This window comes from Anas acuta, chromosome 7 (assembly GCF_963932015.1).
Source record: "Anas acuta chromosome 7, bAnaAcu1.1, whole genome shotgun sequence".
Taxonomy (NCBI): Eukaryota; Metazoa; Chordata; class Aves; order Anseriformes; family Anatidae; genus Anas; species Anas acuta.
Window position 1 is genome coordinate 12,198,054 of NC_088985.1, and position 13,978 is coordinate 12,212,031.

The following is a 13,978-nucleotide window of genomic DNA, read 5'->3' on the forward strand; positions in this document are numbered from 1 at the left end:
AGCCAAGAAACCCTAGTAGTAGCTTAGTTGTTCTATTACTTTCCAAAAATAAACTCTGGAAAATAATTTCAAGCTTAAGAGATTTTTTGCCCATCATCTTCATGTTCAGCGCAAGGCCCCTACAAGTCTCCTATAGTACAAGTGAAAACTTTTAATTCTCCCCTACCCAAAGCCCTTACGAACCAGGAACAAAGCTACAGAGAATTAGAAGATAAAATCAAGATGACAGCAACTGAAACCTATTTCACTCTCTCCCCTCAATTCATTAGAGGGGCAATCAGTTTACACGCAGCCTAAAAGGCTTCAGAAGACAAAACCACATATAATCCTTCACTCAAATAGCCACATCCTGGCCAACGTATAATTCTTGGGCTGCCCCAAAAAGCCTTCAACTGCAGACAGAAAAGCAACTAAGGCACTTCCTTTTACTCCAGAGGCCTTCTAAAGCAAAAGCCAAAGGCTCAGAGCAGTGCTGCACAAGGCAGGGCCCCACCCGCCCCGCTGACTCCTCTGGGCTCCCACAGCACGACTCAGGCTCCCTTTGCAGAATGACTCAGTGCGGCAAGGTGCCAGAGCCAGGCCCTTCCTCTCTCACAGCACTGCAATCTTTTAATTTCATTACACCAAATGAAGCTACTGAGCGGGAAGAAGGGGGGCGCCGAAAGCAGCTTTGAAGCTCAGCAGGAGGTCTGGCCTTGCTGCATGCCATAGGGTGGTTTCACCAAAACTTCTGAGCACCCACTGCAGGGCTGCAATCCTGCCTCAACACTGCTCAAAGGAGTGTATTTGGAGAAGTTTGATCTTATTAGCATGATTAAAAAGCAAGAAAACAAAGGAACTGCACATTAAACTCATGTCCAAGACCAAGCCTCCCTGTGACCTCCACTCCCTTTCTTAGAAGGAAAAGCAAAGCACAAAGCACAGAGAAATGACTCTGGAAGCCAGTCAGACAACTCAAGACCATCAGAACTAAGGCTCTACTCTCAAGTTGTCCATGTGAAAAAGAAAACAACACACTTTCAAATACAGATTTCTAAAGGATGACAAAGCTGTGAGCTTGTCATTATTACAATACTGTAACAGAATCATATCTGCCTCTTTTAAGTTCGGTATTTTTCTACTCATCAAATGAAATGAATTTGAAACATGACAAACTGAAGAAAACCAATCACCCATGGAGAAGTCTACGTATTCTGTAAACTAAGACACCACATATTTTGAAGTTTACCAAGTTCACTTTTATTTTGAGCTACAGCAGGGAAGGCAACAACAGAAGTACTGCATCTTTAGTAAGCACAACAGAAAGACAAACACAGTTTATCTATATTTACATGCAGATTAGCTAGCATCATCTCTCTGAAAACAACTCAAATGGGCAAAAAGGCTGTCCACATAGCCAAGGCGTCATCTCTCACGCCCATTAGTGGCCACCCTCATTCTGGGAAAAAAAAAAACTCACACGGAACTGACAGGACTTAAAAATAACGTAGCCAAAGAAGAGCTGACTTTGGGATCAATTTCCAAATCCAACTCCAGTTTGTAGAAACAAACCATCTGTCAGAGGAAAAAGGCTGGACCACCTCTTCCAGCCCCAGCCTGAGGCACTGGATCCAGCAGGGCTCCTGGGCCCAGCTGTGCACTTGATCCAGTGCAGCTGTGCCGCATCCACAGCATGCAACTTTATCAGCCCACCTGCTGGAGCATTCGCATTTCTCATTCCAGCAAGCAGATTTGAGCAGTTTACCCATGAGTGCCCATGCACCTGTCCTGCAAATCAAAAAATCTTGATCAGAAATAGCACTGCCTCCTTAAATGCTGATTTTAACGTACAGTTACATTTCCCTTCTGATTTTTTTTAGCCCACTCTTATTTTAAGGCGCATAGAAGCTTATTTACTTTGTTCTTCTACACAGCACTGATTTGTCCAATTAAATGCATTGCTAGACTCGCCATCTCAGCCAGCTTGATGTCATAGGCTCTTGAACTACTGCATTGGCTAAGATTCATGCACTTGCTTATAAGAGCGCCTACCCTCCCACTCAATGTTTTTACATAGCCTGTTCTACAACTACAGCTGCCACACTTGCCAAAAGAGTTGTAGTTACACATAATTTACCAGGTCAGCCTGATGATAACTTTTCAGCAGAAGCTTTAGACCATTCACTGAGCAAACTACCAAAATTCCTAACACCTGCAGAAGAACAATTCTTCCAGCAAAAACAAAAATCATTGGAAACCCATAAACTGTATTTCAAGTTCTCAACATTTTCGCGTCTCTTAAAAAGATTCTCTGTGGAAAGGAAAAACCCTTAGACTTTCATCATTAATTTCATGAGAATACAATCAATATTCAAAAACTTGAGAACTCCTCAGGAAATGAAAAAAATGAATTCCTGAGGAAAAAAAAAAGCAGAGAGAAATGACTGATAGCATTCCCAATAAAGACAAAATAATTTTAGCTCTTTAAAGACTGTTTACCCAAACAGTACTTCATTATTTATTTGCTAGAAAGGAAGAGGTCTAGCACAATCTTAATACATTCGGGGACAACAAAAAAATAATCTGTCCATTTCACACATCTCTCAATATCTGTATGAGAGCATCCCTTCAGTAACACAGTGATTTCTCTGAAAACCAGAACTTCAAAGAACACAGCCAAACAAATTCTATTTCTCATACAGCATTCTGCTACAGGTACATGGGAGTTGTATTATGTAAGACAAAAAGTAACTACAGAGCTGGTGGCATGAGGGCTTAAGTTATGACACAGGAAGCTATGATAAAAGTACTCAAATGATAGGGGAAAAAATATCGCTTATGTTCAAACATTTGCTCTAAGGCAATACTGTGGACAAGCAACACCTCACACCTCTTCTGCCCTGTTAGCCACACAAGCCCCTAGGGCTTAATGCTCCAGTATCACGTCAAAACAGTGCACTAGTAAGCTAGTTGTGACAGTAGCAGAGTTCTGTGGTTTCCAACAGCACCCAGACATTTCAGTCTCAGAATTAACCTAGCCCTCTAACATTTTTATTAGGATGACTAAAGACAGCAGAAAATTCATTACTAAGAAGCTCACAAGATTCCTGGCTTTCCTCTTTGAGCAGTGATCCCCTACACTAAAGATCTTGCTTTGAACAGAAGACTGAGTCAGACTATCTCCAGAAGATCCATTCAAACTAGACTTTTCTATGATTCTAAATTAACTCAGTTTTGCCCATCACATACGCATCTTTCAAAAAGGCTCATTCTTTACATACTACAAAAGCAGCCAAAATGCACAGAAATGCTAATCCAGTTTACCAGAACTTTGTGGGTTAATCAAGCAAACCACCGAGTCATTATTGACAAGTATGAACAAGATTCTGTTGTCTGTAGCTTACATTCAGACTTTTTCCCTCTGAAGTTAATACAGATAGATTTAGTAGTAACTATCTAAATCTTTAACTTTAGGGTCTAGGAAGATGGGGTGGTTTGATGAACAGTGACAAAAAAATCAGATTTATGTAGTCTGCTCTAGCACAAGTACTGATCTCAGACAAGTCAGGGTGAAATGAAACAATTTTTACTCAACTTAAACAAGATGTTTCAACCACATACAATTCTTTGATTCCTACTGACCCTTCTTGCTTTGAAAAAAATAGAATAATTTAGAGAAGACTATGCAGACTATACAAGCATTTCAGCTCTGAATGAAAACATTAACCCAAGCTGCTAGCATTGGGCAAAGTCCCTGTATCTGCACTTCATCATGACTACCTATGCCTTACCATGACTTAAGCTTCCATTACTTCAGGTGTGAGCTCCTAATACCTGACCTACACATTCTGAAAAGAATTAAAAGGTTCAATTGATCAGTACCTTTGGCCTCACAACCCCTCAGAGAATACTATTTCTAATGCAAGGCTATATACTGACCTTTGAACAGCTGCCTTTCCTAAGGTAGGTGCTTTGGTCATCTTGACCATCATACTCATCTAAATCCACACACCTGATTTTGCATTCTTTGAATTAACAGTAAACAAACATTAGAGGCAAGCTAGTCCCTAATCAAGTATTTAAAGATGGCATCAGACAGCCTTGCTATCCTGGAAACATAGCCTTTAAGATCCTGATTACATTCTAAAGCCCCAGAAATGTGTTAACAGCCGGCAACTCCTTCCTTCTCTTCTGCACACTGTACTTATAGCTGCAACGCTCCAACACAAAGATCAAAGCAGATCTGAAGAGATATATTTGAAGACACTTATATTAAAAAGGGAAGCAACCTAACATGCCACGTAAGTGCACTTAAGGACAGATTTAACCTTTGCCCAAACACACAACCAGTATTTAGTGGCCTCCATCATCCAAAGGACAGAGGCCCTGTCAGCAACAACTGAGACTACTTTCTTTTGACAAATCCTTAAAGCAGATCTTTCCCTTCTGAATAAGAAGGCTATTATCTCTCCTTCACTCATTTATCTTCCATCTAATGGTAGGAGAGGAGGAAGACTGAGAAATTAGTATCCATATAATTTTCAGTAATAATTACTTTTGTACATGGGATAGGCTTCTGCAACTTCAGAACACCAGGGACATACACTATAAATCAGCTACCTGGTTTCAGTTAAAGATTTAGACACATCTTGAATGGAAGCGCAGGAAATTAATGAAATTGAGGTACTCCCAAACTATTTGTTTCTACATTTTGTACTCACCCAGAAGATAATGTTGTAGCTGAAGAGCAGGTATTTGTACCAACAGCTGACCTCTGCATTAGAATATCGGTAATAGTGCATCTTCTATAACACAGCGCCTGCATAGAAGAGAAAAAAATTGAAAGAATCAGTCAAAGATTTTAAGAACAAGGAATTTTTTCCAGATCTTTCACTCTGTTAACAAAGGACTATTGTAACCTGTACCACATGTCACTCAGAAGTACGTTCGAAGTCAGCTCACAAACTTTTGCGTACCCCAAACTCCTTCTAAGTATTTATTGTTTAATAACTTTATCTTCTTTAAGTGCACTAACATGGTAACAGGGAGGGACACCCAAAAAGGAAACTGGCTATATAACTACCCTAAGATCCACATCAGCTTTCTCACTCCCTCAAAGCCGTTGTATTTACACAGAGAGCTGCCTGGACTTTCGCAAAAAGTCTAAACACACCCTGTGGATTTTACATCCAACACCCCAGACCTAGCAATCTGTTCCAAGTGGTTACCTGGAAAACTTCAGTGTCCATGGTGCTAAATGCAACAGGGAGTTGTACTCCTTTCCGTATTTTAATGTTTATTTATCAAAAGAGTACACCACGAGAGGTTTTATTCTTAAGAAAAGCCACACCATCAGACAGCTGATCTGCTCTGCAGAGTTCTGTTTTCATGTTTCGTTATATGTGAGAGAGAGATAAGGTTCAATTGCAATTGTTGCTCAAACATTTCAGAGAACTAAATAAAGCTTTTCGTATTGTAGCTAACCCACTTCTGCAGAAATGCCATGGATAGAAAAACAGAAGACAAGCTCTTAAGATGAAAGCTGGAAAGACAAAGCACTCAGCCACCCAGCCAAGTTTCAGAGAACTGACCGTGCAACAAACGCTGCCTACAACTGACCCCACGCAGCAGCTCCAGATTTCAACCCTCTGTGCACTTGAGACAAATGTTTTCCTCCCATAAGACATTTAGGAAACGCCTGCAACAGAAGCAAGCAGAGAGAATTTTTCAAACACCTCATCACTAAGAAACAGACTTCAAGGACTATGCTGACCTGGGCATCTACAGACAGCATGCAAAAACTAAGCCTAGCCTGCAAAGTCTGAAAAAGTGCCATGGAATGGTTAGCTGCAGATCACCACTGCAGCCACAGTTATAGGAAGGCAAATACATCTCTTTTAGAAAGCAATCTGTAACTGGGTGTTAACAAAAAAAAAAAAAAAAACACACACACACCCCAAAAGAGCAGGGAGAGAAACAAATACCCGTACGTTCTTTATTGTAAGTACACTACTGATCATTTTCCAGGACAACCATGAATTACTACTATCAGTGTCATCTCGGAAAAACTTGTTTTTGAAGTCTCATGACAGGCATTTCAAATCTTGCCTTAAGCCTTTCCCCGAAGCTAAAGCCACACATACACAGATAGGACACATGACAGACATCTTCCGCCCAGGAAGCTATGCACAAGGATCCCAGGTAGGCTTTGATTTTCCTTCCAGCGTTCTCCCTGTCCCTGGCTTGGCTTCCACCTGCAACCAAACCAAGTCCCTGCATGGTCCAGACACGCTCGCCTCCTTTTTATCACCATCCAGAAAGCTTCTCGGCAGCCTAACCATGAGATAGTTATCAGAAATGCAGAAACAGTGCAGAAAATCTAAAGAGAACATTTCAGTAAACACTCCATACTTTTACAAAGTTACGGGAAAAAAAAAACTGGAAAGTCAGGTGACCTGATACAGCAAGTAAGACTGAAAGATTTGCAGACAATTTCTGCTTTTTCCAACCCAAGACAACTGCATGTAGATAAATTTTCAGACCCCACTGAAAACTGGCAGGTGTTATACTAGTTACACTGATCCACTTGATTGGAAATTGATTAATTTATATATAATAAAGCCAGACATCACCTAAATAAACTTTAAGATGATACCTATGCAGGTTGTTTTAGACACATTATCCACAGGCAATTCTAGACAGCATCTTGAAAGACCCTTCAGCAACAAAATACTCTGCTCTCTCTTTCATAGAAAACTCCAAGTTTGAAACACTTTGGTTAAGGCACAAAACTTCTCTTGGTTGAAACGAATGTCACATGAATGCAGAAATATGTACACTACCAGAAGTGCATTGCACTGGGCAGAGGAGCCCTTGTCCAGCACTCAGGATGACTGCCTGGCAACCTCACCAGAGAGAAGCAAGAGCTCAATTATCTTGAGGTGCAGGCTCTTTAACAGCAACATCCTCAAAAGCTTATCAGTTTGTTATTGTTAAGAAACACAAGCACAAATGCAGATGAGGAAGAGGATTTCAGTATCACCATGTTTTTATATCATTATGTACTTGATGCAGCCTTTTAAATTGGAGCACTAGTGAAGAAAGCTTGATTAAAAGCTACTATAAAAAGTTGAGAAACCTCCATATGAGATGGAATAAAACTGAGTTTAAATAAGAACTGAAACTTTTTGCCATGAACAGCTCTAATAAAGAGACAGTGTGCACAATGAACTACTAAGCTGTTTACAGAGAAATAGCAGAAAGATTAAAGGATGTATTGCACATTCTCACAGAAACAATACCTGCAAAATTTCTCATGCTAGGGTATGAATATTCACCGTTAGAACCTTAGCTCGTTATTTCAATAGTACAAAAGTTGAATCCCATTCAGTTTTAATCAAACACTGACAAGTTTTGCCATCCAAAAACTCATCCTATTACTAGTTTGTATGGTCACGGCTCATTTTTAACAAGAACCCAACAACTACAGAGACACCAGCTAACACACACAACCTTTGTACTTCAATAATGGAAGTGCTACTTTATGGCACTACAGGCAATAACTGGAAATTACTTCTCTAAATGTAACCCAGTCACACGCATAAGCTTAGTTTTGCAACACACATTCTTAACATATAGACAGTTCCATTTCCTCACGCCCTACTTCAACTTCAGTTGCTGACATTTTCATCCCATCCAGCTTCACAGGCAGCATTTACGCATCTTACAAGACATTACAAAGAAAGCCTGTTTGGACACAACTTTCCTAGCATGCTTTTCTAAGCGTGCTACTGAGACAACACTAGAAAAGGAGCAATCAGTTGATTTTCCCAGCTTTGAATCCCTTAGACTAACTACATAGCTACATCTCTAGCTCTAAATGGCAACTCATATTTTAACAATCTAGGTTCATACACTTGAACTAGTCAGCAAGTGTGATGGATCTGGGGAAAAGAGGAAGAAGATGCTAGGACAAAGCAGCAGAACCTCACTAATCTGAGCCGTGTTCAATACTCCGTTTGCCCCAGCACACATCACACAGCGAAGTGTCTCACAGCACTACATTCCTTAAAAACAGGGTTCAGCTACACAGACTAAGAGCCTGAAGGTGCAATCTGAAGCAGAAAAGCAAGCATAGCAATTCAGGAACCAAAATACAAGCACAGTCTGGTCTTACTTTGTTAGATTGCCCTCTTCAACACAGATTTGCATCCAATTATTCAAGTCCCAGCTGCACAGAAACTCAGCACCAGGAGCGTCAGAAGTGTCCTTACTGATAAGCACTGTTGCCTGCTTAAGTCATCACTGACCAACAACTTGTAACACATCTCTCCACATTTCCCCGTACAACTGGGGAGGTGCCCCAGCCATACCCATCATAGGACTGTCACAGGATGAAAAAGGAAAGTGATTTTTTATTTGCTCTTTATTTTTCTTAATGCTCTGAAATGGCAGGGGTCTGGTACAACCAGCATGGGTTCTTTGTTGCAAGAAGCTCTCCTACAACAACAGCAATGGTTCCTGAGACAGATGTTTCCTCCTGAAATACCTATATTGAGAGCAGATTTGACTTAACTGCATTTGTTTATCCACATCGGGAGCCTTTGGTTCTTCTTGACAGACCACCAAATGCTATACGGAGAAGTATGGTCCCTACTGATGTGGGACTGACATTCTGACATGTGACATCTGAAGTGTAGGTATGTTTGACTGTTTTTTTCCCCAACCCTACAAATAAAGAGGCCAAACAACCCACTCAAAGCCACACAGCCACCTTTCCCATGTTTATACTAAAAACAGTCATGAGTCCTAGCGTAGGAAGGATCTGTTATCAGACAAAAATCTGCTACCTCTGTACTTCACGTACTTTGCATCACAGGCTGCATAACTATGGTTAGTGATGCTACAAAACATTGGGAAGCTTCAGGCAGCCTGTAGGCAGCACTGACTAGTCACTTTCTCTACTGCATTTCTGACAAAGTCACAGTGTCTCAGCTGGCAGTTATCACCCACTCATAGCAACAGGAATTTCTACAAATTAAATATAGAGCACAGCTGCTTTGGTAGAATTTATAACTTTGTTTTCAGCTTTAACAAAGAAAAGAAGTTGTCGTTCATCAAGTGAATGCTGCCATTTCAAAAGCATTTCTACACCCACTCTTCCACTCTTACTTTCCAAATACTGTAGCAGTGATACAGTCTGTAGACTTTAACCCTTACAAAACAAAGCTGTGATGTATTAACCAATCTCCTGTGGATATGCAAGGAAATCCTCAAAGATAAGATACCAATGTAGAACAGACAAAAACTGGAACACTAATATGCATCTCTAAGCCTAGGTCCACAAACGCTTCTGAACCTCAGGAGGCATTATAGCTTTACCAAGCAGACCTAAGCCACACTCATGTTGCAGTTAAAGTCAGCGCTGCCACCGCACCAATTCCTCCTTCCCTGCCCCATCGTGCAATCCACAGCCACTCCTCATCCTACTCAGCAGAAGGGGACCAGCAAGTCAACCCCGCAGTTTTGTCAAACGTGCTAAGAAAGCAGACTTGAGCCTCCCAACCCACCTCGCCAGAGCCACACGGGCACCAGCAGTGGAGGCAGTCAGGTGGCAGCACAAGGACAATGCTGGGAGGCCAGAAGCAGCACCAGCTCCCAAGTGTGCTCAAGGAAATTCGGTACCACTGCAGTGCTCTCTACACCAGTATCACAGACAACACAACGCTAATGCATGGAAATGGATGAAGCTGGGGAACACTGTACAGAAGTGAGGCATGAGGAAAAAAAATAATTCTGCTGGTTGTTCCCTCCCCAGCCATCATCCACCAATACAAAGTATTGGGTCCACATGAACCTGGTGAAGGAAATGGACACAAACACAGCACAGCAGAGGAGTGGGAAGAATTTTTTACCATATAGCAAGAGATGCACGTTGGCCTATTGCTTCTTTAGGTGTGCCTGCTTAACTCCACTACGCCATCAACACCAACTCCCTAACAAAAACAGTACTTCATTCATTCAGGTCACTGTTATTAAAAATAAGCATCATTCTCTTGGAGGTGTTCACTTAATAGTTTTCTGTGGCTGGGTTGTTTGTTTGTTGGCCTGCATGCTTGTGAGTGAAGTGGAAAGACGGACATGTCCCTGAGCAGGAGCAGCTCAGGCTTTCTTTGGGCCTTTCTGAAAAGGGCACAACCAGGAAGCACCTACAGACTGCTCTTTCCACATCCCCAGAGAAACTGACCACAGCGAGTCACCAAGATCAGTACAGCAGCAGGTGCTGGGTGTCAAGTCTTCATGTGTAAGGACTGAGCTTGGGGAACAAAAAGAAAAAGTGATTGGATTTACAGCTCTTACACAGGCTAATCCATCTCTGGAATGGGAGATAACAACACTTTGATGATTCAAGAACTCTCTGCAAGGCTGTGTCATCTTTATTTAGTAATTTTGTTTCCGAGGAACTCTTACAAGGGCCTCTAAAGAAATACACACTTCTCTTAAGGAGCAAGGGAATATAAGGGTATATTTATTTCCGCTGCAACCCAAAAGAGCAGAGAAACATCTGCTCATTCTTAGAAGAAACCTGAAGATTATTCAACAAAAGGTGTGTTTTTTTTGTCTGTTTTTTAATTTTTTAACCTGAAAGACTGACATGGCAGTCATGGCTAATAGTTATCCCTCTCTATCCCTCTTTTATTAACAGAGAAATAATGGCCAGAAACAAATCTTTGACGTTAATGGAAAATACAACCAAAGCTAGACAGATTTCTCAAAACATCATCTTTTGGGGCTCTTACTTCTGTAGTATGCTGGAGAGTCAAAGTCCTCACACTGTTTGAAGAGTATTTCTGGCCCAACTTGTTCCAACACATACCCCCCAACAATCCTCAGAACTGACCCAATCCCCTCTAAGATGGGAAGAGCTTCAGCTTTCAGTGACCAGGCTTTATTCACTGCAGCACAAACTGCAGCTTAAGAAAACTTGTAAGGAACAGCTATCAGTGTTCCCAAACCCAAAACAAAGCAGCAGCAATTCAGAAGAGCCCCACAGAAGCTCTGCAGACCACTGACATTGTGCACCTGCTTATGGCAAAACCAGCTGCTTTCATGCAGACAAGCTGAATCAGAAATACCGTGTGAAAGTACTCTGAACTCAGACTAACATTCGGAATACAGACACCTTGAATTCTGAAAATATACACGAGCATTAAGGAATATTATCTGATAACCTCTTCCGAACTGCCCATTTGTCTAAAAAGCCACCAAATCTTTGGCATAAAAGCACCACAACTGCAATTCAGGGAACCATTCAAGCTATTACTCACAGGATATTAGATCTACTTATTTTCTTAACCTAACAAAAATACAGGAAAGGAAGACTTGAAGAGAGCACACAATCAAAGACCACGAAGGGAGGACAAGAGCACTTGTAACAATCACTTCCCACAACTCTTCACACAGAAGCTACCAAAAGATACAGTCAGCTGGTCCTGCTCACACACTAGTGAAGTCTTTTTTCCTACTTAGCTACAAAAGCTACCACTAATTCTAAAAAACAAACCACACACACACAAAAGCAGCTCCAGAAGTTTCAGTTTTTCATTACCAAAAACAAAGCCCTAGTCAGAATGAGAACTAACACCACCACAGAACACAAGCAGTGACTGTGAAGATTCAATTTGCAAATATTTTCTACTGACACTGAGGAGACAGAGGCACAACTCGACTTAGCCATGTACTGAATTTCACCAGGTTTATGGTATTTCTGCTCTGCTGACTTCAGGTTCGCTGCAGTAGTAAGTGAACAGATAGAAACTGTCTGCTCCAACGTGCAGCAGCCCTTGACAAGGAACACCAACTACAGCGGCACCTCTGACCCCGCTGAGGAGCGATCTGCTCAGAGGAGCTGACTGCACATAAAGCTTCTATTCTGTATGCTGACTTATAGCAAGAGACAGCAGGGGAAGCAGAAAGAGAAAGAAACATCACAAGTAAAATGAATCCAAAAGTCACTGGTTTTCTGAACACAGGCAGGAGAAAGTGAAGGATCATTTCATAAGCTGTCAGGCTCTATTAATATTTGAGAATTGCAAACAACAGCAAGAGTGTAAGATGTAGGCTTCACTGACCTTATCTTCTAAAGCACTACGGAATAATCCACATTCGCAAAAGTTAAAACTCAGACTGATTACTAGGAAAAATTAAATCTACACTAGACACAGCGCAATCAATGGCTCATTAACCCCTTGGAAGTGTCTGGAATAATCTTTCTTCCCCAAGAAAAAATACAATAAAACTATTACGCAGTTTCTCCAGAATAGAAGCTTGCCTACGTGTTGTAACTCTAGCATTTAGAAACAAACCACAAGCTATGGTTGCCTTTTTCACTTCACAGAAAGCTCAGACGTTGGGAAACACACAAGCGTGTCACTCATTCTGACCAGGCGTTTGTTCACTTCGGGGAGCAAAGCCTGTCAGAACAAGTAGCCAGAACAACCTTAGCTGACCAAAACCCCTCAGCTGCTTTCTCCCACCTCTCCTGAGAGCAGACACATATCCATTCCCTATAACATTAACAGTAGCAGGGCAAAACTCAGTCTCAAATTAAAACAACCATATAATTTCATTTTTTTCCCCTTCCCTTGCAACAGAAGGTTTTGGAGCCTTGCAAAGCAAGCATTTTCTTTGGGGAGCCAGAACTGCCAGCATGGGGAATAATTTTCTTTATATTTAGTTATCCAACAGTAGAAAGTATTCCACAGACACCATCTGCTCCTTCCCATGCCTCCATGCAGACCACTGGGCTTCAAGAACAGAACGGGTCCTCCACTTGCTGTACCACTTTATATCACACATCACAGCTTGGAAAAAAAACAGGAAGCCGCCAACTTGCTTTGCTGACACATCTGCTCCTTCTTCAGAGGACAACATCCTAAACTTTTAAACATATTGTGGCTTTCCTCTACTTCCCAGGAATGCCACTTGTTCTAGTCTCCTGTTACATTTCAGCCAAAAAGGATATCCCTTCATTTTCTTTTTTTTTTCCTCCCCCACAGAGAAAAACGGGAGACTGATTATAGTAATACACAGTAAAGGAATTACTACCATGTCATTTTTTTTATTCCTAAAAGTATGCCTTGCTTTGGGTATAACATGCAGCCTGTTCATGTCTGCATCATATTCTTAGCCTTTATACTCAATGTCCCTATATATTTTAACAATTTAAACGACCTCAGAAAGCAATGAGCTTGCAGAGAAGTGAACACACCTATCTATGTGATACTAGTTACACTCACCATTTGTTCTGCTTAAGCAATGCTGTGTCCATGTCAGAAACATGGTGTGGAGCTGAAGCCACTGAAGAGTCAATTTTTCTCCCTTCCCAGGCCCCGTAAGTAACAGGGCTCCCGCTTTCAAATCCAGGAGGAACAGGTGCTCCTGGCACAGCCTCCCAGCACCATGGGATCCACCCTACCTGCACTTGCAGCCCATTCATGCAAAGCTCACTGACTGTCGTTGCCCTCCCTGTATGGTACACAAGCTGCATTCAGCCCACGCTCAGAACTTTGGTTTTATGTGCCAACCAGGATGATCACAGGCTTGGGGAGCACAAGAAAAAATAGCACTTTGTGGCCACGCAGACAGCTCAACAACGGTACGGTAATTGTTCCACCTACCAGCTGACTTTCTGGGAAAGAAAGGCACTTGTGTGACTTTCAGAGCAGGACTAGCATGCAAACCTCTACCGTGCAATGCAGGAAAACATTAGAGAAGTGACAAAACAACATTCAAACACCTCCTCAGCCTAGCCACCGTCAGCTCTTCAGGAGACCACGTGGCTCAGCCTAAAGAAGCAAATGCTTCAGGAGATGTGGCAGATAGGTTTGCATAGCACCTTGCACACGCTACCACAAGGCAAGGAGTAAGACAGACCAAAGCTGCTCCAGGCTGCTAAGCCAGGGCTTGAAATGCTCCAGCCCTTCCCCCAGTAGCCGGT

General features: G+C 41.8%; 1 protein-coding gene across 3 annotated transcripts in view; it reads right to left on the bottom strand.

The window, feature by feature from the left end:
* TSPAN14 (tetraspanin 14) overlaps positions 1-13,978 on the bottom strand; it is a 43,045-nt gene that overhangs the window by 23,580 nt on the left and 5,487 nt on the right. For all 3 annotated transcript variants that reach the window (XM_068687880.1, XM_068687879.1, XM_068687882.1), the window contains exon 2: positions 4,701-4,798. In XM_068687880.1, the coding sequence (XP_068543981.1) occupies positions 4,701-4,781 (81 nt within the window). In that variant the 5' untranslated portion in view covers positions 4,782-4,798. The remainder of the gene's footprint in view (positions 1-4,700; positions 4,799-13,978) is intronic.